Consider the following 24,909-nt stretch of genomic DNA (forward strand, 5'->3'; position numbering starts at 1 on the left):
CCTTGAGCTCAAGATGGACTCACTACATTTCCAGAGCATCTCCAAGACTGCCCGCTCTTATACATTGCTTCCCTTCGCTCATATCATGCTGAATCTTTTGTCCATGCTTTCATTACCTTGAGACATGGGTGTCTGGTTGTCTTCTGGTTGGTTGGTATCCCATGTCTGACTCTGTATAAATTTCCACCTTATGTAAGGTCACCTAAAAATTTGCTCCTGGTACCTTGACTCACTTCAAAGAAACCAGTGACATTCACAAGTGCCCATCCACAGGTGCTTCTATTTAGAAATCCCTCACCCTTATTCCAAATCCCTCTACAATCTCACTCCTCCCCTATCACAGGTGAACCTTCAAGATCACTATGGCTTTCTCATTGTGGCCTTCTGCGCGCTCTGTAGGGATGGAGGAGGTCTCGCAGTTAGAGAGATAGGCCCATGCAAGGAATTGAAGAAGGAGAGTTAAATAATCAAGGCTTTGGTCGAATGTGTGCCAGTCACGTGTGTAAGTGACTGCTCATACTTGTATTAAGGCTGAGTGGATTATCTAGCCCTCTGGGGCAAACTCCTGTGAATGTAGTCCATGCCACCATTATTGTGATCAGTGTTACATTGCATCTTGGCCCGAGCCAAGATGCATCGGACGGCCTGTGCTCACTCAAACCTCCTTTCATCTGCATGCCCCTTTTGGCAACAGAACGCTGCATACTGGGATTGAGTTAGTGTCACCCTGGTGAAAATGTTCCACATTTTTGAGTTGGGGGTGGGGGGGAGAGCATGTAACAGCGAGAAGGCGGCGGGTGAAGCAGCAATGCTGTGGCCTTTGGTCTTTTTTTTAAACAGCCACGACAAAAGCTGATGAAAAGTGGGTTAGAATTCCTGTGCAGCACCAGGAGAAGCCTCCAACCCCAGCATTAGTTTAAACTCCAGGTGTCTGTGAGATTACACCGGAACTGTAACGTTACCAGATTAAACCCAAAGGAGTCACAGACAGCTGATTATGGTGTGACCCTAGTTGCCCTCCAGTAAATGATGGCATCACCCTCGCGTGTTAAGACTAAGCAATCATCATCTGGAAGATTCTCAAACTGGAGTTTTCACTTTGAAGTTGAAGCCAACTGATTGTCATTGTTAACACTGAGGAAGTTCTCATGCTCACTCCCTAATGCTCACTGCAACTTGGATAATGGGTTTGTGGTTGCCTGCGTTGTATTCTTTAACCTTTATTTTAATGAGAGATTTCACATTAAGTAGCCATAAATCCCGGTTAGCCCCAGGCACCAGCAATAAACCTTCTGTGAAGACAACCCATATCCTCCCAAGCTTAAACCCTATTCTCACCCAAAATCTTGGGAGCAATAATAGAGCAATCTGGCATCAGGAATTTGTTTATTCTGGAATTTCCTTTTTAATTTGCCACCCTGATCTCAAAGATTTGTTGAATACTGTGTTCTAAACATTGTAAGACATCCCACTTCATGTCTTGTGCTGTTTTTTTATATTCATTCATGGGATGCGGGCTTCACTAGCTGGGACAGAAATTGTTGCCCATTCTTAATTGCCCTGGAGGGATGGGGCAGGTCAGTCGCCTTCTTGAACTATTGCAGTCCTTAGGGTGAAGGGTCAGTGCTATTTAGGAAGGATCTTCCAAGATTTTTCTCCACCTATATTCTCATAGAGGAAGTGGTCTGCAAATGCTGGAGATTAGAGTTGAGAGTGTTGTGCTGGAATAGCACAGCAGGTCAGGCAGCATCCAAGGAGCAGTAAAATTGACGTTTCGGGCCAGAACCCTTCATCAGGAATTATGAAGGGCTCCGGCCCGAAATGTTGACTTTCCTGCTCCTCGGATGCTGCCTGACCTGCTGTGCTTTTCCAGCAACACACTCTCAACTCTAATCTCCAGCATTTGCAGACGTCTCTATCTCCTTGTTAATCCAGAGACCTAGGGAATGTTCTGGGGACCTGGGTTCCAATCCCACCACGATAGATGGTAGAATTTGAATTCAATATTTATTTGGAATTAAGAATCTAATGATGACCACGAATCTATTGTTGATTGTTGGAAAGACCATCGGATTCACTAATGTCCTTTAGGAAAGGAAATGGCTATCCTTACCTGGTCTGGACTACATGTGACTCCATACCCACAGCAATGTGGTTGACTCTCAACTGCCCTCTGGGCAGTTAGGGATGGGCAATAAATGCTAGCCCAGCTGGTGATGCTCTCATCTCATGAATGAATTTTAAAAAAACTTTGACATTAATAGACTAAGTCAATGCACTCTGGACCATTCTGAAGTAGCTGGCACCTTGTAATACATCTATCCTCATTACAACAGAATTCACATCCTTCTCTATACAGCTAGATAATCTGCATGATTGAAAAAAACAACAAAAGAACTGTGGATGTTGAGAATCAGTAACAAAAGCAGACATAGCTGGAAAAATTCAGCAGGTTTGACAGTATCTGTGGAGAGAATGCAGAGTTGACTTTTCAGGTTCAGTGATCCTTCCTCAGGAACTTTAACTCTGCTTTCACTCCCCAGATGCTGCCAGACCTGCTGAGTTTTTCCAGTTATTTCTGCTTTTGTGTAACTGATCTGTACATTTCTTTCTTCCCACATTGAATATTGATGTGTCTTGCAGCATACACTGCCAGCTTTAGGGGAAAATATTAAAACACGAAAGAAGACATTGCCTTTTATGGGAACATATGCCAGGCAATGGGGTCAAGGTTTCAGGAGTAAGGGCAGATTGTGTGTATGAGACAGTTTGTGTGAGAGAGAGATTTTGTGTGTGTGTTTATTCCTATTGATTTGACCAGATCTGGGGATGAGACTTGTCAACCAATCCTGGGAGCTGGTTACTGTGTGACACTGCAACTGGAGATGATTTCCGCCAGTAGACGTGGATCTAGGCAAATTGTTCAGTGTTTCAGGTTTGAAGCAGAAAGCAACAAGAGGAAAATAATTTACCATCGAAAGACTTGGGGGTTAAGAGAATAACTGGACTCAAGAGGCAGATGTGTTCGGCAGAGAAAGTGGGTTGAGTTAATCAAAACTCATCTTCCTAACTGGACTCAATTTGTTTAGAAAGACCTGTATAAATATTAAAACAATCCCCAGTTCATACTGATGAATGCATCCTGGGTTTTGTTAGCCTCTATGGAGCCTGTTGATTTACGAAGCAAGCTAATAAACCATTGGAATATATTCTGTTATCTTAGTCTTGCTGGCTGCCCTCTGACCCAGGCTACATACCTAAGCAGCACACAGTGTGAATGTTTCTTGTGACTGCAGAGGTAAGTTTGAACTTCAGTGTAATGTATTTATAGATGATGCAGGATCTAGTTTTGATAACAGGATATTGTTGTCAGTCACTGATGGGTGTGTGACAGGCTGTGTCAGCTATGTTGTGAGACAGTACTTTGAGAGAACTATTGTTAGTTAAATAACGTATACTTTTGATAGATGAGACGCTGTGGTATGCATATTGGCTGCCTGTTGGAGAAAAGGCCATTGTTAATTTCTGCAATGCGAGTCTTGCATCAGGGTGATAGGTCCTGAGTTTGTGGGTAAGATTCACAATATGTCATCTTTTTCTCATTCTAATCAAATTTAAAAAAAAACACTTTATAGCTCTAAATTAGAATTTATTGTGGAGTTACTGTCTAAAGGGAATAATAGAGTAACCGAGAGGACAACACTTTATGAAATGTGAGGTGCTCAGGAGCCTTTAAATTAAATGACCAAGATTTTCAGATCAGATTTGGAAAGTGTTTCCTGACACTGATCTCTGGAATAGCTCTACAGACTTGGTCCCAGAGTCTGCCCAGAAGAAGCAGTTCAGTGCAGGCCAGGAATCTACACAGGGCAAAAGTGGGTACTGCGGATGCTGCAGATTAGAGTGAAGTGCTGGAAAAGCACAGAAGAAACCTTCCTGATGAAGGGATTTTGCCCGATATGTAGATTTCCTGCTCCTTAAATGCTGCATGACCTGTTGTGCTTTTCCAGCACTACTCTAATCTTGATAGGAATCTACATAGCCAGCTGCAGAGTGGATTGGTGTTGAGATTTCTATCCCTTTCTCTATCCTTGCAGAGGGACCCATTGGCTTGAAGGTAGGAGACAGAGGATGGTGATGGAAGGTTCCTATTTGGACTGGAGGCCTGTGACCAACAGTGTTCTGCAGCAATCAATCAGTGCTGGGTCCACTGCTTTTCGTTGCTTACTTCAATGATTTGGATATGAATAGATGGTTAGTAAGGTTGCAGATGACACCAAAGTAAGTGGTGTAATGGACAGTGAAGAAGATATCTAAGTACAACCGGATCTTTATCGTATGGGCTGAGGCGTGGAAGATGGAGTTTAATTTAGATAAATGAGAGATGCTGCATTTTGGAAAGGCAAACCAGGGCAGGACTTATACATTTAATGTTAAGGTCCTGGGCAGTGTTACCAAATAAAGGAATGGTGGGGTGCCATAGTTCTTTGAAAGTTGAGTCACAGGTCGACAGGGTGGTGAAGAAGTCTTTTGGCATGTTTGCTTTCATTGGTCAGTGCATTGACTATAGGTGTTGGGAGGTCATATTGTGGCTGTACAGGACATCGGTGAAGACATTTTTGGAATACTGTGTACAATTCTAGTCAACCTTCAAGAAGGAAGGATGTTTTCAAACTTCAGAAGGTTCAGAAAAGATTTACAAGGATGTTGCTGGGACTGGAGGCTTGAGCTGTAGGGAGAGGCTGAATAGGTTGGGGATACTTTCTCTGGCTAAGTGGTAACCTTATAGAGGTTTACAAAATCACGAGTGGAATGGATCGGGTGAATAGACAAGGTCTTTTTTTCCTAGGGTGCAGGAGTCCAAAACCAGAGGGCATAGGTTTAAGGTGAGAGGGAAAAGATTTAAAAAGGACCTTAGGGTAACTTTTTATGCAGACAGTGGTGTGTGTATGGAATGAGCTGCCAAAGGAATTGGTGGAGGCTGGTACAATTACAATATTTAAAAGGCATCTGGATGGGTATATGAAGAGGAAGGGTTTAGAGAGATATGAGCCAAATGCTGGTGATTAGGACCGAGGAGTTGGACTGAAAGGTCTGCCTCCGTGCTGTATGAATATATGACTGTGAAGAAGGGATAGGGTAACAAGTTTGGAATGGGGGGAGTGAGTTGGGATCTGCTGGGATGGAGCCAGTTAGGAGCAAGTTGGCCTTGGGGTTTGGTGGGGGTGAGAGTCAGGACTGGAATGACAGGCAGTTTGGGCCCGGGGTAAGTCCAGTCTCTAGCTATTGAGCAACCAGTGGGCAGTGTATTTGCTGAAAAGTATGGCTTTTATTTTCACTTGGCACAGCATATGAGAACGATACACTGTCGCAACTGAGCAATATTTTCCAATTCCATCAGACACAGTTTCCATTCATTGAGCTTGTTGGGGGTTGGTTGAGGAGAGGAAGCAAGAATATTACAGTCAATGAAATGTCCTCATGATGTTGAGTATTAAGGGAATAAGAAAGATGATGCAGAGAAAAGGAGTCAAATGTAACACTTGTGCTTCTTTTCCAAAAAGGAAAGCTTTTAACAGATCTGGCGGGAGGGGGAGGAAGAGTGGGATTAATTGGATAGCTCAATCAGAGAACCAGCAAGGACAAGAGACGCCGAATGGCCTTTGTTTCTGATTTATCATTCTGTGCTGTTTGATCAAATTTCTTTGATAACCGTCGTATTGTCTTATTCAATGTTTGGTTGCTAAGTTCCGGCATTCAGCTGCATGACCACAACAATTGTCAATACCCAGGTCTAGATTTAGATTCCAGCTTTGCTAGCTGCAGGTTTTGGATTGTCAGATGGAGGATAAAGTTTCTTTCACTCTGTGATAGCCCTGCTTCCTAAACTTAGTTCTCATTATGGCTGAATGGAATGTGATTAGGTCAAAACAGACCAAAGAAAAAAAAAATGAACAAAGGAAAGCAAAGACCCACATTTATAAAGCCCTTTTCACACAATCATGGGATGTCCCAAAGTGCTTCAAATTCGCAACAATCAATTTCTGCACAGCAAGCTCCTATAAATAGCAGCATAAAAACAATCTCTTTTTGAGAGTTTCATTGAGCAATACATATTGGTCTGGACACCCAGATAACTGTCCTGCTGGTCTTTGAGATTGTTTCCTTGGATCTTTCTTTTGTCTCTACCTGAGAGTGCAGTTAGAGGAAAGACAACATTTTAGACAGTGCTACACTGGAGTTTAACCTTAATTTTTGTGAGAACTGAATTCACGTCTTGCTGACAGGTTAGAATACTACCAACTGTGCCACAGATGAAACTCAAAATGGCTTCATTTGCACCTTTCAAATACTTGTAAGTTGATTTGGAATCAGGTGCTGTAGATGAAAAGACATTGTGTTAACCCATTAAGGTCCTTGTTTTTTTTTCCCTCTGATTACCACTTGGCATTTAAATATTTCCTTATTACATTCTGTTGGGAAGAACGAAAAGAGGCAATTTGAACAAAACAGTAGAGGTTAAAGGCAATGGGTATAGAGATATGTATACACCGTCCTTAAAGGTGCCAAGAAAGGTTTATTAGAAAAACAAGCAGTCCTTGGCTCTACTAGCTGAGCAATTGAGTAAAAAAAAAACAAGGAAGCTTTGCTAAGTCTGTAAAAGCACTGATCAAGCCTCAGGCAGACTGCTGTAGAATTTAGGAAGAAGGTTAAGGCTTCAGAAAGCGTGAAGAAACAATTCACTGAACAGACACCAGGGATGAGGGGCTTCAATCAGTAAAGCTGGAATTGTTCTCCACAGCTCAGCGTTTAGGAGAATTTGAGCGAGGTATTCAAAGTATGGCAATGATAGAGTTAAAAAAAGAACAATTTTCAGTGGCAACAAGACTGATTTGAGTAGTTGAGATATGGTAATCTATGGTATGTATGGCCTGACAAGGTGGTGGCAGCAGATTCAATAATTCTCAAAAAACATTTGAATTTATACTGAAAGGGGGAACAATACACATGGCTATGGAGAAAAAGCTGTCGAGTGGGACTCATAGGATATGTGTTTCAGTGAATCAGTTTAGGATAGCCTTTTGTGGTTGTATCATGCTATTTCCTCCACCTTTACCCACTCCCAATGAAAAAAATTGAACACATTTTGCTTTTGTAATCCTAAAGCGGGAAGAGTAAGAACAGGGGTATAAAGTGGTCACATGAACTGAACCTTTTTAAGCTATGCGTTGCTACTGAACTGGACTATGTTCATACGGAATGAACAAAGGCCACGATGTTGGCAGGGTCTTGAATCCCTTTATTGGGATGTATTCAAAACCTGAATGTGACAGAATCCATCCCCTTTGTCAGAATATTATTCATAACCAAATAGCCCTTTGAATTTTTCTCTTAAAATAGATGATAACAAGACTGGACTGGATGCAGTCGGAGATGCTTTGACATGGCTGGACAGATATTCTTTCAATGGGAATGTAACGATGTGGGTGAACAGGAAGACTTTTCACAGCTTGTGGCATTGTCAGGCAGTCTGAATGAATTCTCAGTGCAGGGATGACCAAGAGATTGGGAATTCAAGAGGAGGGTTTGAGGTAATGGATGAAGTCATAGATTCCCACAGTTTTGAGGTCCTGGGACAGAATCGGTTGTAGTGGCTGAGGGAGAAGAGATAACAAAACAATGACTAGTAGCATAAAATATAAGTGTGTTACTGGAGCAGCATGAATCATCTACAGTGTACTACACAGTCTGATCCCTTCACTGCCTATCCTCTAGGTCTCTTAAGTGAAACTGCTGTATCAATGTCATTCGTGCCTATTGTTAAGACCCCTTACCGTATCCCTGATACTGATCTTCACGGACAACAAACAAGAAATCTTTGCCTCTCGTTCCGCTTGAATATAACAAAATAATGTGTGTTTTGTGGCATTACTGCTGGTCCAAGGCCAGAATGCTGCTGGCTGGATTACACGGTGTCTGTCTGACTCTCTATCGTGTTAGTGAAATCTGAGCTCCCGTTCTTTGTGAAGGTTCTCCTCAGCATTGGGATCCCGGCAGGTACATTCATCTTGTTCGTCACAGTCAGCAGCAAAAGGGATGACCTGTGTTTGGGGGGGGGGGGGGGCGGGGAGGAAAGAAAGAGCATGAGCTCAACACTGTCGGGTTTAAAGACAGAAGATTACTGAGCAGCTGAAAGCTGACAGATCCACATGACAGGAAAGCCTGTCAAGAGTTTATTTTTTCTGCAAACCGAGCGGAGAGATTAGAAACAGAGAAAGAAGCATGACTGATAAGGGGAAAATCACATACAGGAAGGAAAATGGAAATTAACTTTTTTTTAAAAACAATCTTGAACAACAATTCACCAACCGAAGGAATGAGACTGTACATTTTTAATCTTTACTTTCTGAACCAGATAGCTTGATTGGCAGTCACTAATACTCACAATGATGATACCATTATTACACAGTTAAGAAATAGTCAACCTACTGTTGGTTGAATGTTGGCCCTGACTTTCAGCGAAGTAGTTAGATTTTTTTCTCATACAACTCTATTCAACGCTCAGGTCAAGGCCTGGGAGCCACCCAGTAGCTCGACCCTGTCACTTTTTGAATTCTTAGAATATCCCAACAGTGCAGAAAGAAGCCAGAAGGTTGGTATGCACTTGATGGGCCGAATGAAGAGCATCTCACCCTGTCGCATTTACACAGTTAATCCACCTAACCTGCACATCTTTGAATTGTGGGAGGAAACTACAGCAAATCCACACAGATATTCACCCTAGGCTGGAATCGAACCTGGATTCCCAGCAGCAGTGCTAACCAAGTTCCTGGAAAGCATTGCGCTTGTTGAAGTTAATTGTTTATCTAAACAGTACCTATTTTACACCCTAAAATTTTGAAACCAATTGATTAGGCATAATGTTGAGTACATACAGTTATAGTGTCACAGAGATGTACAGCACGGAAACAGACCCTTCAGTCCATGCCGACCAGATATCCCAAAACAATCTAGTCCCACCTGCCAGCATCCGGCTCATATCCCTCCAAACCCTTCCTATTCATATACCCATCCAAACGCCTTTTAAATGTTGCAATTGTGCCAGCCTCCACCACTTCCTCTGGCAGCTCATTCCATACACTTACCACCCTCTGTTAAAAAGTTGCCCTTTAGGTCTCTTTTATATCTTTCCCCTCTCACCCTAAACCTATGCCCTCTGGTTCTGGACTCCCCCACCCCAGTGAACAGACTTTGTCTATTTACTCTGTCCATGCCCCTCATAATTTTGTAAACCTCTATAAGGTCACCCCTCAGCCTCCAACGTTCCAGGGAAAAAAATGCCCCAGCCTGTTCTGCCTCTCCCTACAGCTCAAATCCATCAAACTTGGCAACATCCTTGTAAATCTTTTCTGAACCCTTTCAAATTTCACAATATCTTTCTGATAGGAAGGAGACCAGAATTTCACACAATATTCCAACAGTGGCCTCACCAATATCCTGTACAGCCGCAACATGACCTCCCAACTCCTGTACTCAATACTCTGACCAATAAAGGAAAGCATACCAAACGCCTTCTTCACTATCCTCTCTACCTGCGACTCCACTTTCAAGGAAAGTGTGAACCTACACTCCTCTTTAAACGGAAAGCAGATTCCATCAGGGCTGGCTGAAGTTTGACTCTATGGTGGAACATTTAATAATACTGTGAAATAAGTTCTACAGCATCGTGCAGGGGTGGAATGAGCTGACACAAATTATGCAAATAAATAAGCACCACGTAGCGAGACAGAGATGAATTGAAAATCGTCACAGATTACTGGTTGCATCGTGGCACTCCGCCATTAGCTTTACAAAAACAACATTGCCTACTTTACCACCACGAAATCTGCAACCTCCCAGGTGGTAAACCGGTCACAGAAATTTAATTCAAGTAACTAGGAACAGGAGTAGCCTTTTATCAGCATTGTGATTGTTAGTGGCTGCCAATCGAACTTCTTGGTTCAGAAAGTAACGTGGAGTCTCACTTCATCAATAAGGTTAAAACTCACAACACCAGGTTATAGACCAACAGGTTTATTTGGAAGCACTAGCTTTTGGAGCACTGCCTCCTGATGAAGGAGCAGCGCTCTGAAAGCTAGTGCTTCTGAATGAACCTGCTGGACTATAACTTGGTGTTGTGATTTTTAACCTAGTCCATCCCAGTCCTACACCGGCTCCTCCAATTCATCAATGAGCGAATTGTTGTTCAAAATTGTAAAAAATGTGAAGTTTAAAATTTTGCCTTTTTTTTCCTTTCTGTCCCTTATCTTCCATGATTTTAAGATCAATCTTTGTCTGTTTCTGTATCTGATTTCATACGAACTCACCTTTCTCAGTCATGCTTCTGTTCAGCTTTCAATATTTTAATTAAATATTGAATGCCATCATGCCCCAGATGTCCCATTGCACTCCTAGCAACTTACACAGTGACATATGTTTCAGCTTTAGGGTACAGTAAAACTAATTACGAATGGAGGGAAAAGATTCAGAAGAGACCCAAGGAGCAACTTTTTCACACAGAGGATGGTGTGTATATGGAAAGAGTTGCCAGAGGAGGTGGTAGATGCAGATACAACATTTAAAAGACATTTAGATAGGTACATAGAGGGATATTGGACCAAATGGACTAGTTGAGTTGGGCCGAAGGGCTTGTTTCAATGTTGTATTACTCCATGGTCATTATTTCTGATCAGAGTGAACTTGCCCACTACACAGAGATGGTCTGACCTGGTCATAAGCATGGAAGCTGACCCAGAAGAGAGAAGGCAAGGACACAGTCTTATCCTGGTCTTCTGAGAGAGCACGTCATTACATTACAACACTGCTGGATACTGCCAACATTTGAGAAATTCATCAGATCTTTGCACTGAGCAATGACACTGTGGGTTTTTTGCCTCTTGATGAGCTAGGGACAGGCTTATAAACTGGATTCCTTTGCTAAATGCAGTGAGCCAGCTAAGTCCTGGAGCACTGCCCCTGTTTCAGAATAAAGTTAATATATTATCAGCAGGTATACACTTGTTGCCTGACCCACTGATTGAGGACAAGATAAGGAAAAGCCAAGCTTGTCGAATGCCAAAAAAATGCAAGAGAGTACTTATTCACAACAGTGAGACGCTCTGATGCATCATCGAAATCAACGCAATTATAAAACCTGTCTGGTGATGGCTATGGAAAATATCACTCTGGAATGTGATATCCAAACCTTTTGAAAGTTCAGATATTTTTAACCTACAAAGGATTTAGCTTAGACTGATGGAGCAAAGCCAGTTTCTGAAGATGTTCTTGTCTGACCTTGATGCGCCAAAACCCCTCCCAAATAAATTCCTGCAGAACCCAAAGCTCTCAGGTCCAGGCCGAGAGATGGTGCCCCATTGTAATTTCACAGCTCAACACAGTTTCACCTGAGGACTATCACCTGTCTCCTGTGTTGCCTTTCCCTCCATGTTGCCGAATACACAATCACCTTGAGGTTACATTTATTTAAAGCACTCCACAGCAGCCTCAAGTTATCCAGAAAACAACATTTATACCCCATCCCCCTCAACGATCTACTGCAGTTCAAGAAATCACTGGAAAATGAAGGACATTCAGGCCATATTTATAACTTGCTAAATTTCAACATTCATTATTTTCTGTTGGTTTCTGAGGTTATCTCCCTTTTTGTTAATGCTTCAGTCAACAGTGCTGAATGTACCATTCACGAGGCTGCATTTATATCCTCTTGCCCTATTCGCGCTGATAGAATACTTCATTGGCCGTCAATAATGAATGGGTAGTCGAGAAAGTATGTGCCCTCCATTTCTAAGAGATCTTCACAGATAAGAAAGTCAATATCGTGGATCATTGTCGTCTGGCATGCCATTGAATAATTTCTCTTTCTTTCATCAGGATGATGCAAATCAAAATATCAAATTTCAAAGGGATCATCAATTAAATATATCCTGGGGAAGGATATTTTGTTTTTGTATAACTTAAAAACAAAAGGTGCAATGCCTTGTACCTGTGCCTTTTTTCCTCCAGAGTATATGAAGTTCCCAGCGTGCATTTGTGAACCAATCTGAAATTGGTTGTTAATAATTAACACACACTGGTTTGCTTAATGAATGCTGTCTAATTCTGACATCACAACCAATGATTAGGCTTTAAGGTTTGTAGGGTTGAGCTCTGCCTATTGTTAATAGTGGTGTGCTGCTTGATACATGTTTGGCAACTGCATGGTGTAACTGGAGCTTTTAGTGAGGGAGAGTTGACCACTTAGAATCATAAAATCACTGCAGTGCAGATCAAAGCCATTGTTTAGCTCCAACAAACTCAGTAAACGTTTGTCTAAGTTGTTTCCATAAGTTCTGAAACCTCTGATTGTATGCTTCCTGGACCGACTCACGTACGCTCACAACAACAGTTTTCACCTCATCATTATTCCTCTGACAGGGATGCATAGATATCTTGTGATTTAATTTGCACGGGCAAGGTCTAAGCTGCTTTTGGCCATTTCGTTTGTGTTGCTATTTTCTGAACAAAATGAAAAATGCTTTCACATCCTTCTCCTCAAATTTTGGCAACACCTGCACATTCCTAAACATCTCCTGGCAGAACCTGGATGATGGGTAGAAACTTCCTATTCTAAGTTTTCCGAAACATTTGGTTTAGCTTGCCGAAGCTCAATCTTTATAGATTAGATTAGATTCCCTACAGGATGGAAACAGGCCCTTCGGCCCAACAACTCCACGGTCTAGATTAGAGTGGTGCTGGAAAAGCATAGCAGGTCAGGTAGCATCCGAGGAGCAGGAAAATCAACGTTTCGGGCAAAAGCCCTTCATCAGGAAACCTTAACATCAACTCCACACCAACCCTCTGAACAGTAACCCACCTAGACCTATTCCCCTACCCTATATTTAGCCCTGACTAATGCACCTAACCTACATATCCCTGAACACGACGGGCAATTTAGCATGACCAATTCACCTAACCTGCACATCTTTGGACTGTGGGAGGAAACCGCAGCACCTGAAGGATACCTACGCAGACACAGGGAGAATGTGCAAACTCCACACAGACAGTCGCCCCAGGGTGGGAATCCAACCTGGGTCTTTGGCGCTGTGAGGCAGCAGTCATAACAACTGAGCAACTGTGCCACTGTGCCCCCCTTAAACTTTTAATTTAAATTCCTGTTCTCTGTCTTTTCCTTCCCTTTGGAATTCCACATGCATTTGCCTGAACTGTAACTCAAGGTTCACTGAAGCAACCAATGTTTTACCTGTACCACCCGACCTCCCTAAACCCAACTGTTACAATATTAAATGTATAATGTCTGTCTTCCTTGGCACCTTTATTTCCAGTCAGTCATAGAGATGTGCAGCACGGAAACAGACCAACTCGTCCATGCCGACCAGATATCCTAAATCAATCAAGTCCCATTTGCCAGCACTTTAAACCCTTCCTATTCATGTACCCATCCAAATGCCTTTCCAATGTCGTAATTATACCAGGCTCCACAACCTCCCCTGGCAGCACATTCCATATACACACACCACCCTCTGAGTGAAAAAGTTGCCCCTTGGGTCCCTTTTAAATGTTTCCCCTCTCTCCCTAAACCTATGCCCTCTAGATCTGGACTTCCCCACTCCAAGGAAAAGACCTTGTCTATTTACCCTATCCATGCCCCTCATGATTTTATAAACCCCTATAAGTCACCCCTCAGCCTCTGACGCCCAGCCTCTCCCTGTAGCTCAAACCCTCCAACTCTGGCAACATCCTTGTAAATCTTTTCTGATCCCTTTGAAGTTTCACATCATCCTTCTGATATGAGGGAGAATACAATTGCAGTCAATATTGCAAAAGTGGCCTAACCAATGTCCAATACAGCCGCAGCATGACCTCCCAACTCCTGTACTCAGTGCTCTGGTATGTTTTCCTTTATTGGACAAATGCCTTATTCACTATCCCATGTACCAGTGACTCTACTTTCAAGGAGCTACGAACCTGCACTTCAAGGTCTCTTTGTTCAGCAACACTACCCAGAATGTTACCATGAAGTCTATTAAGTCCTGCCCTGATTTGCCTATCCAAAATGCAGCATCTCACATTAATCTACATTAAACTCCATCTGCCACTCCTTGGCCCATTGGCCCATCTGATCAAGATCCCTTTGTACTTGGTGGTCTGCGGACTAATTGTCAGTTTCGCTTAAGTAGTACCCTGCACCTGTACCAGGGAAACCTCTGGTATGCTCAGAAAGTATAACATGATGCCACCTTAAGTCTGAGCACAAATCTAGTGTCAAGCACGTATCAAAAATCCAACTCCAGATCTATGTTGTATGCATTTTAAACCGGCTAATGATGTCAAACATGGAAACCAAACTAAATTGGTGGTTCGCACGGCTGTCTCTAGCCTTGGGTGAGTGTCTTTGTGGGCATGACATGGAGGTGCCAGTCCTTGATTGGACTAGACTTCACCTGACAAAGGAGCAGCGTTCCAAAAGCTTGTGATTTCAAATAAACCTTTTGGACTATAACCTGGTATCATGAGAGTTCTGACTTTGCCTGTGTGGGGTTTGCAGTTGTCCCTCTGTCTGCATGGATTTCCTCCCACAGACCAAAATTATGCAGGTTAGGTGGATTGGCCACACTAAATTGTCTTGTAGTGTCCAGGAATGTGCAGGTTCGGGAGCTTAGCCATGGGAAATGGGGGCTTATATGAAGCACCGATGCAGACATGATGGGCTGACTGGTTTTGATTCTTGCAAGGCTCCTCTACAACAGTAGCACAATATTTTTGCCTCTTTTCTGGAGCAACCAGACAACTATCCAGTCTAGAAATAGCGAGAGAAACTCAGCAGCTCTGGCAGCATCTGGTAGTGAAAATGACCCTTCTTCAGAACAGGACCCAAAACTGTCCTCACAGACGCTGCCAGTCCTGCTCAGTTTCTCCAGCATCTGCAGTTCTTACATAGAGCACAGAACAATACATGCCCATCGGCCCTCAATGTTATGCCGACCTACTCTAAGATCAGACTAACCTACATACCCTTCATTTTATGGTCATCCATGTGCCTATCCAAGAGTCATTTAAATGTCCCTAATGTATCTGACTTTACTACCACTGCTGGCAGTGCATTCCACACACCTGCCACTCTCTGTGTGAAGAACCAATGTCTGATATCTCTTCTAAACCATCCTCCAATCATCTTAAAATTATGCCCCCTCATGATAGACATTTCTGCCCTGGGAAAAAAAGTCTCCGGTTATCCATTCTATCTATACCTCCCATCATCTTGTACACCTCTCATCCTTCATCACTCCAATGAGCAATGCCCTAGCTCCCTCAACCTTTCTTCGTAAGACATGTCCTCCAGTCCAGGCAGCATTCTGGTAAATCTCCTCTGCACCCTCTCTAAAACTTCCACACCCTATAATGAGGCGACCAGAAGGGAACACAATATTCCAAGTGTGGTCTAACCAGGGCTCTGTGGAGTTGCATCATAACCTTATGGCTCTTAAACTCAATCCCCCTGCTAACGAAAGCCAACACGCCATACACCTTTTTAACAAACCCATCTACTTGGGTGACAACTTTGAGGAATCTATGGACATGGACCCCAAGATCTCTGTGCCAAGAATTCTGCCTCTAACCCTGTATTCTGCATTCAAATCAACTTCCAAAGTGAATCACTTCACACTTTTCCAGGTTGAACTCCATCTGCCACTTTTCAGCCCAGCTCTGCATCCTGTCAATGTCCCATTGCACTCTACAACAGTACTCCACACTATCCACAACTCCACCAACCTTCATGTCATTGACAAACTTACTAACCCACCCTTCCACTTCCTGATCCAAGTTATTTATAAAAATCACAAAGAGCAGAGGTCCCAGAACCGATCCCTGGGGAACACCACTGGTCACTGAACTCCAGGCTGCATACTTTCCATCTACCACCACCCTCTATCTTCTATAGGCCAGCCAATTCTGTATTCAGACAGTTAGATTTTCCTATATCCCATGCCTCCTTACTTTCTGAATGAGTATACTATGGGGAATCTTATCAAATGCCTTGCTAAAATCAATGTATACCACATCCACTGCTCTACCATCATCAATGTCACATCCTCAAAGAATTCAATAGGGTTTCTGAGGCATGATCTGTCCCTCTCAAAGGCATGCTGACTATTTCTGATCAAACTATGGTTTTCCAAGTAATCATAAATTCTGTCTCTCAGAATCCTCTCAAATACTTTGCCCACCAGCGACCTAAGACTGGTCTGTAATTATCAGGATTATCCCAATTCCCTTTCTTGAACAAGGGAATAACATTTGCTACCCTCCAATCATCTGGTAGTACTTCAGTGGACAGTGAGGGCGCAATGATCATTGCCAAAGATGCAGCAATCTTTACCCTTCCCTCGGGTATATCCCATCTGGCCCAAAAGACTTATCTATCCTTACGTTTTCAAAATTTTCAGCATATCATTCTTCTTAACATCAACCTGTACGAGCATATCAGTCTGTTTCACGCTTTCCTCACAACATCAAAGTCCTTCGCAGTAGTAAATACTGAAACAAAGAATTCATTAAGGACCTCCCCTACCTCCACTGACTCCAGGTGCAAGTTCCCTCCACTATCCCCGATCAGCCCTACCTTCACTCTGGCCATCCACCTGTTCCTCACATAATTGTAGAATGTCTTAGGGTTTTCGGTAATTCTACCCACTAAAGCTTTTCCATGCCCTCTTCTAGCTTGCCCAAGTCCATTCTTTAATTCTTTCCTGGCTACTTTGTACCCCTCTGAAGCCCTGTCAGATCCTTGCTTCCTCCACCTTAAGTAAACATCCTGCTTTCTCTTGACTAGATGTTCCACATCTCTTGTCACCCAAGTTCTTTCAACCTACTATCCCTTCCTTGCCTCAGTGGAACAAACCAGTCCAGTACTATCAGTACGTTCAAATGATTTCTGACATGCATTTCCCCCAGAACATCTGTTTCCAATTTAGGTGCCCAAGTTCCTGCCTAATAGCATTATAATTCCCCCTCTCCCAATCAAATTCTTTTCCATACTGTCTGCTCCTATCTCTCTCCATGATTAAAGGTCAGGGAGTTGTGAACACTATCACAGAAATGCTCTCCCACCGAGAGATCTGACACCCGGCCTGGTTCATTGCCAAGCACCAAATCCAATATGGCCTCCCTTCTAGTTGACCTATCTACATATTGAGTCAGGAGCTCTTCCTGGACACACCTGATAGAACCTTCTCCATCCAAACTGTTTGAAATAAGGAGGTTCCAATCAATATTAGGGAAGTTAACATCGCCCATGACAACAATCCTGTTATTTATGCACATTTCCAAAATCTGCCTCCCAATCTTTGTGCTATTTTTGTTTATATCAGCCTCTTGGCTACTAACATATAGATAGATTGCTAACTTGGCCAAACATCAAGGGTACATTGGCCAAGTAAAACTCAAGTAACAAAACCCACATACCAGACACAAATGACAACATAATGTAAACAGCAACAGTTATCCTGGACAGACAGACCCCCAACTAAAGGACGGCCCAGACAGTAAGACATTAGGTCCTGCTACACAAAGAAACAAATAGTAGAATGCCATCCAAATGATTGACAATCCTTCAGACTGTTAAGCAAGTCTTCCTGATTGGCCAGAACTATAGAAGGTTTCAGAAAACCATCCAAAAAAAGATATAAAAACAGGGTCACCTGCAGAACAATCTCTTGGACCTTCTCAGGAGACCCACATGGCAAAAGACAGAGACCTGTTGACTGTCCGATGGCGGGGGGGGAGGGGGAGAGAGAAGCTGCTCAAATCTAGAAGGGACTCAGGAAGTATTGTGAACTTATTGCAAATAGGATTAGAGAAAATACTGTTTTGTAATAAAAGCTACTGTACCTTGATTTCTAGTTTAGTTGGGATTCTCTTGCATTTATACCAACTTATGTTAGTAGTGATTTGACCACTGCAGTATTATGGGACACCTGGACAAGTTAATTCATAACATTCTGGTTGGAATTGTCTAACTTGTTTTAAGGAGGAACAAGACAATATGTTTAACTATGAAATTAATACTAATCCTAATAATCAGATGACCAAAGCATTAACATTTTAATTTATGATACAACTATTAATAAAACAGTATTATGAAAAATTGACATTTAATGTGTAGAGATGTTTATAATACTTTGCAGTATCTAACACATTTAGGGCAGATTTCTTTTAAAAATAAGAGCTCATATTCCCAGAAATGTACTCTAACATCTTTTCTTCCAGTCTTTTGTCACCGTACGATTCCCAAAAACTAACTCTTCAAAGCTGCTGTGTTCTCTCCCGTGTTTTAATTAAGACTACTGGATGCCTACTTTGAGTCATATTCCACAACTGATTGGATTGGGCAATGGCCAAGAGATTCTAAAAATCTTTCCATCTACCGACAGCCCCTGATATTCAGCATGAGTGAGGCAGATAGCTGACAAACATCAATTCAATACCACATTTCAAAACTGAGAAGTGACTGATCATTTTCTAATAGTCTGTCAGATTGCTTGAGGGTGGAGCAGGAGAGGATATAAGAGATAGGAGCAGAATTAGGCTATTTAGCCCATCAAGTCTGCTTCCCCATTCAATCATGGCTGATATATTTCTGGACCCTATTCTCCTACTTTCTTCCTGTAACCCTTAATCCTCTTACCAATAACAGGCTATCTACCTCTGTCTTGAATATACCCAGTGATTTGATCTCCACAGTCCTCTGCAGCACTGAGTTCCACAGGTTCCCCACCCCTGTCTTGCTGAAGACATTCCTCCACATCTCAGTTCCACATCCCTTCACCCTGAGGCTAGTGGAAACATCTCCACATTCACTCCATCCATGCCTCTCAGTATTCAATAAGTTTCAATCAGATACCTCCTCATCCTTCTAAACTGCCAGGGTCCTCAATTGTTCCATATGTGTCAAGGCCTTCACCTCTGGTATCTTTCTTGTGAACATCCTCTGGACCACCTCCAATGGAGGGACCAAAATGTTCGCAACATTCCAAATACAGTCTGACTGGAGCCTTATACAGTTTCAGCAGTACATTGCTGTTCTTCTCATCCAAGAGGTTATTGTTCCTCTCAACAGCTTTATTGCTCTTACAAGAGGTGCTGCCTTACTGCATTCTTTAAAATGAGGGGCAGGACCTGTTCCTGACAGAATAGAGGATCAGCTCGTCCAGAAAGTTGACAACATGTACCAGAAACCAAGTATGGTGATAATCAAGACCAAGAGGAATGCTTTACCATCCCTTCCTCTGTAATTGGGATTTTCCAACTATCCCTCTCTCCTTAAAGGTTACGTTGGTCCAACATGTTCGGCACTGTGTTTGAGTGTGTCTATAATTGTAATGCAACTGTGTGGGCTAGGTTGAACAGACCAGAGTTCCTTCCCAGCTTCCTGAACGTCTGAAGTTCATACTTTCGGACTTTTGAAGTGGTGTTGCGGCAAACTGGGTCTATTGATCTCTCAAACAGAAGGAGTTCGACAGCAAAATCTTCAGGGCTGCAAATGAGCGGGATTATATATTTGTACCTCTGTATTCAAGCAGACTTACTGGAGAACTCCTAATATGTCCAGCTAAATACAGAACTGCAGTTGGCCCAAACCAATGTGTCTGTCTGGAGCTCTCTAAAAAGCATGATCCACACTTGAATATCTTTTAACTACGTCAATGTAGAGGGAAAATAAAAACACTTTAAGGCACTTCCCAGGGTGCTGACAAACAACAAGCTGCCAAGTCAATTAGGATGGGTGAACAAGAACTGCTCTAAGGTTGGTCACTAAGAAAGGTTTAGAGGGAGAGTGGAGGGCAGCTATGATGGGAACAGTATGTTCTAGGAGACTACTTCAATTTAAGGTGATTAAATCTCCTTTTTCAACCACTTTTTTTTCCCCATCCATTTAAACACAAGGGTAGGAATTTTGATTTGAGCTTCCGAGTGCAAGCCAATGCAGGTTGGCAAGGACTGCAGTGATAGATAAGTTGAAGAAAGATTCGAGGTTTGGATAACCTAGAGTTTGTGGAAGGTTGGCCAGGAAAGAATTGTACAAGTGTGGAGATGATAAAAGATATGCCTGAGGTTTAGAAGCAGCTAACAGCAGATAGGCAATAATAGAGGTAGACTGTCAGAAGACGCAAAGTTCCATGTTCAGAGTGAGGCCAGATTGAGAAGGAAGAAAGCTCACAGTAACGGTGTAAAGTTAGTAGTGGGAGCTTCCCTGAGGGTCAACCAAGCCTAAATGAGTATTTGGAGAAGCAGAAGGAGAAAGGACAGAGTCAAGGGGGACATTAGAGGTGATCGGAGATCTGAAAGTGGCGCCAATATTGTGTGAAATGCCATCTATTAACAGTAAAATGCCAATAAGCACTTTTTTTGCCAGTCAATGGAAGAGGGCCTTGGAGAAATTTCCTAGAACATGGATAGAGTTCATAAAGAGGGGATGTAGGGGAGACTGAGGGGGAGTACAGTCAAGTGGAGGAGGCCTAGGGGAGCAGAGAAGAAGAATCATTCGCTCAATCCAGACTCTGATACAGCTACATTTCCTCAACAGCCCAGAAATGCCAAGGAACAGCTGGAGTGCCATACCCAGCTGATGTGATTTGCAATAATAGCAACAACGAGGGGCTGCACAACAGAAACGGAAAGAAGTTGAGATTGTGGCTGTGCACCAATCAGGCAGCATCCACGAAGCAGGACAGTCAATATTCCAGGCATAAGCTCTTCTTTCAGTTTCTGATGAACACAGGTGTCTGATCAGCAACGAACGTGCCTCTTGCCCAATGACATTGGTCACTGCTGGAGGATGCAATATCATGAGGCAGGACCATTGGCCAGGGCAACTGTGCAATATTTGCCAAGATCTTCCTATCCGTAGCTTGCAAATCCAAAACAGCATGCAACCTACAGTTGTGTCCAAGTACTTGCACAGCGTGGAGACATTTTCTGAAAAAAAAAGCATTAAATTTACAAGAAAGCTGGCGCCTCCAGATTATAAAGCACTTCCCTCCTGGAATATTTTGAACAGTTTAACTATCTTATCAGGTCATGTGATTGCTTTTCTTTCTCATGATATTCAGTCTCTATGGTGTAACTTGAACCTTAGAGAAATAAATTTTGTACCGTGAACATGGAACGCTAACACACAAGTCCAGCCCTAAAGGAATGCTTCACTGTAGGGAGATGCCTACAATCCATACTAATTTATTGTCAGAGACAGCCTGACAACTCAAAAGCAAGTATTTTATTTCCTATATGGAGGAATGTATAAGGCTGCACAGGACTATTACGGTCCATCCAGCCAGTGTCTAGGAAATAAATCTCAGACTATCAATCTTCTTGTCCAGTAAAATTTCCTCCAGTTCTTTATATGATTCTGATTCAGTTAGCTCTCAGTGGCTCAATTTGGTAGCTTCTACATGTAAAAGGTAAAGTTGCTATAGTCTCATTAGACATAGAAAGATGACTGGTGCTGGTTTAATCTGAGAAGGAAACATAGAAGTCAGGAGCAGGAGGAGGCCATTCGGCCCTTCGAGCCAGGTCCACCATTCATCACAATCATGGTTGATCGTCCAACTCAACAGTCTAATCCTGCTTTCTCCCCATAACCTTTGGTCCCATTCTCTCCAAGTGCTGTATCTAGCCGCCTCTTGAATACATTCAATGTTTTGGCATCAACTACTTCCTGTGGTAACGAATTCCACAGGCTCACCATGCTATGGGTGATGAAATGTCTCCTCACCTCCATCCTAAATGGTCCAGCCCGAATCCTCAGATTGTGACCCCTGGTTCTGGACACACCCATCATCGGGAACATTCTCCCTGCATCTACCCTGTCTAGTCCTGTTAGAATGTTATATGTCTCTATGAGGTTCCCTCTCACTCGTCTGAACTCCAGCGAAAACAATCCTAACCTAGTCAATCTCTCCTCGTAAGTCAGTCCTGCCTAGTATCAGCCTGGTAAAAAAAAAGGAATTCTTCACTGTGCCTCAGCTGATGGGGGAATTGAACCCACGCTATTGGCAGCCCCTACTGTTTCCACTTTCTTTACAATAACCTCTCATTTAAAGTTGATCCATTTAAAGTGAGTACGTTAACGGCCTCTAATCTCTTGGTGCATCTCTGGTTGTGTTTTCAAATTGTTTCCTGGAGAACCCAATAGGCATGTTGCCTGCTCCCAAAATGAGATCTCTCCCCCTCCCTGACCTCCAAGTTACAGTTTTTTTCCTCCTCTGCAGGCTCTTTCCTCTTGCTGAGCCACCCTCTCCCTACATTTTTTAAACCCATTCATGGGCATCACTGGCAAGGCCAACATATGTTATCTGGGGGCAGTTAGAAGAGTCAACTCTGTGTCTAGTGGGTGTGGAGTCATATGCATGCCAGACCAGGTAAATAAGGACAACAGAGGGGGAAAATGTGAAATTAATGGCTCCTGAATACATGCAGTATTTGAAACAAAGTAAAACAATTAATGGCACAAATATAGCTTAATGGGTGTGATCTTATAGCCATTACAGAGCAAGGATTGCAAGGAGATCAAAGTTAGGAACCGAATCAGACTTTTCAGAAGGACAGGAGAAAAAGTGAGGACTGCAGATGCTGGAGATCAGAGCTTAAAAATGTGTTGCTGGAAAAGCGCAGGTCAGGCAGCATCAAAGGAGAAGGAGAATCGACGTTTCGGGCATAAGCCCTTCTTCAGGAATGCTCCTGAAGAAGGGCTTATGCCCGAAACGTCGATTCTCCTTCTCCTTTGATGTTGCCTGACCTGCTGCGCTTTTCCAGCAACACATTTTTCAGAAGGACATGCAAGAACAAAATGGTGGTGGGATAGCATTGTTGGAATGTGATAGGTTAAGTACAATAGCAAGAAATGATGTTGAATCAGATGACATAGAATCCATATGGGCAGAGATAAAAAAGGGGAAGATGACAGAGACGGGTGTTATTCTCTCCCCCAGTCACCATATCCCCAACCTCACCCGAGCCTTCAGCCGCAGCCATACACATACAGAATTAATCAGGATATAATGGGGGCATGTAACAAAAGCATTATAATCATAGGTAACTTCAATCTTCATGTAGATTGGGACTGTCAGATTGGTAGAGGTAGCTACAAGAAAGCATTCATTGTATATTCAGACACTTCCCTAAATCGGTGTGCTGTAGATCCTACCAGGCATCAGGCTATGTTGAATCTGGTGAAGTGTAACAAAGCAGAAAAATCATGTCAGAGTAAAAGCTCCCCTAGTAAATAGCAACCATAACGTGGTAGAATTTAGCATTCAGTTTGAAAGGAAAGATCGTGGGTCTGAAACAACTCTTGCTAAGCATGAATAGGGTATTTACAAAGTAATGAGTTTTAGAAGTGGCTGGAGTGGACTGGGGAAGGGATTTAGTAGCAAGGGTGTTTGAGGAAAAATGGAAGGCATCTCAGAAAATAGTTTGTGGCTTCATTAAAGATATATTCCAGAAACAAAGAAGGATTCTAAGAAGAAGGTAATACAACAGTGGTTAATCACGAAAGATAAGGTTAGCACCAGAATGAAAGAAAATACATAAATAAATATGGAAAGATTAGCAGTAAGGCAGAGGATTGGAAAAGTTTTGAAAACCAACAAAAGACAACCAAACAAAACTGCAAGGCAGAGAAGATAAATGAGAGAGTAATCTTGCAAGTAAAATCAAGACAGAAAGCACTTCTTAAAATATATAAGAGAGTGGCCAAAGAGGACATAGGCCCCTTAGAGAACAAGGCTGGGGAAACAATATTGGGAAAACAAGAAATGGCAGAGGAATTGAATAAATACTTTGCACAAGTAAATCTTCATGGTAGAAGAGACTAATAACATTCTAAATGTTCAAAAGGCAAAGGGAGGAGAGGAAATAAATACATTAACTATCACAGGACAAAACATGCTAGGGAAACTAACGAGGCCAAAGTAGATTTGAAATTACTCTCAGCTAACTCATTTAGAAGAGCAGAAGCTTGCGAACAGATCGCTTGACAATAAACTCTAATCAATTCCTTCCAGTTGCATGCATACCCATTCCCCCACCTCCTAACCAAGTCCCAGGGTCTAGAGAATGGCTCCTTCCAATTTCGTATGTTGCCACTATTTCTTACAGAATCATCCAGCATAGAAGATGACCATTCAGCCTGTTCCAGTCCTGTGCCCTTTTCAAACCCTGAATTCCACATGCTTTCAGACACTGCATTCCACATGATAATAATGCATGGAGTCAAGAGAAATCTCAGCCTTTGTCCTTTGGTTTCTGACCCTCCTTCCCATGGAAAGCTTTCCCCCAATGTATGTCATCAAAACCCAATAATAAAATCCTGCTTCTCCTTCTCTGCTCTAATGGGAAACAATACTTTTTTTTGCAGATAAAGAAACTTCGCACTTATCACTCAGTAAATCTCCTCTACACAGTCTGTGAAAGTGGCTTCTGGTGATGGCCTTTGTCAAAAGCTCCCCTGACGTTTCCTCATTTACTATGTCAAGTATACTCTCAAGAAATTCAACTTGATTGGTTCGACTGTAACCTTCCCTTTCCCATATTTCAACAACATCATCACTCAAACTTGAACAGCATAAACATTCCCAACTTCCAGCAGTTAATGTCAATGGGCCCATGGGCGCTACTTCAAAGAGAAGTAGGAAATTCTGGACAACATTTGTCACTCAACCAACACCTCTAGAAATAGATATCCTGGCCATCATGACAATATGGCTGTTGGACCTGGATTTGTGCCAACGAGCTGTCAAGTTCCCTATAACAGCTAGTCACTTCAAGAGTTCTTCAATACATTAAAGTGCT

The 24,909-nt window shown here is 42.6% G+C and overlaps 1 protein-coding gene across 1 annotated transcript in view; it reads right to left on the reverse strand.

The window, feature by feature from the left end:
* Positions 1-1,875: 1,875 nt before the first annotated feature.
* pappa2 (pappalysin 2) overlaps positions 1,876-24,909 on the reverse strand; it is a 416,790-nt gene continuing 393,756 nt past the window's right edge. Inside the window, exon 22 of the mRNA XM_043700014.2 lies at positions 1,876-8,102. Within this exon, the coding sequence (XP_043555949.2) occupies positions 7,998-8,102 (105 nt within the window). The 3' untranslated portion in view covers positions 1,876-7,997. The remainder of the gene's footprint in view (positions 8,103-24,909) is intronic.

This window comes from Chiloscyllium plagiosum, unplaced genomic scaffold, assembly GCF_037043375.1.
Source record: "Chiloscyllium plagiosum isolate Xiang-an unplaced genomic scaffold, Cpla_swu_hap1 HiC_scaffold_9, whole genome shotgun sequence".
Classification (NCBI taxonomy): Eukaryota; Metazoa; Chordata; class Chondrichthyes; order Orectolobiformes; family Hemiscylliidae; genus Chiloscyllium; species Chiloscyllium plagiosum.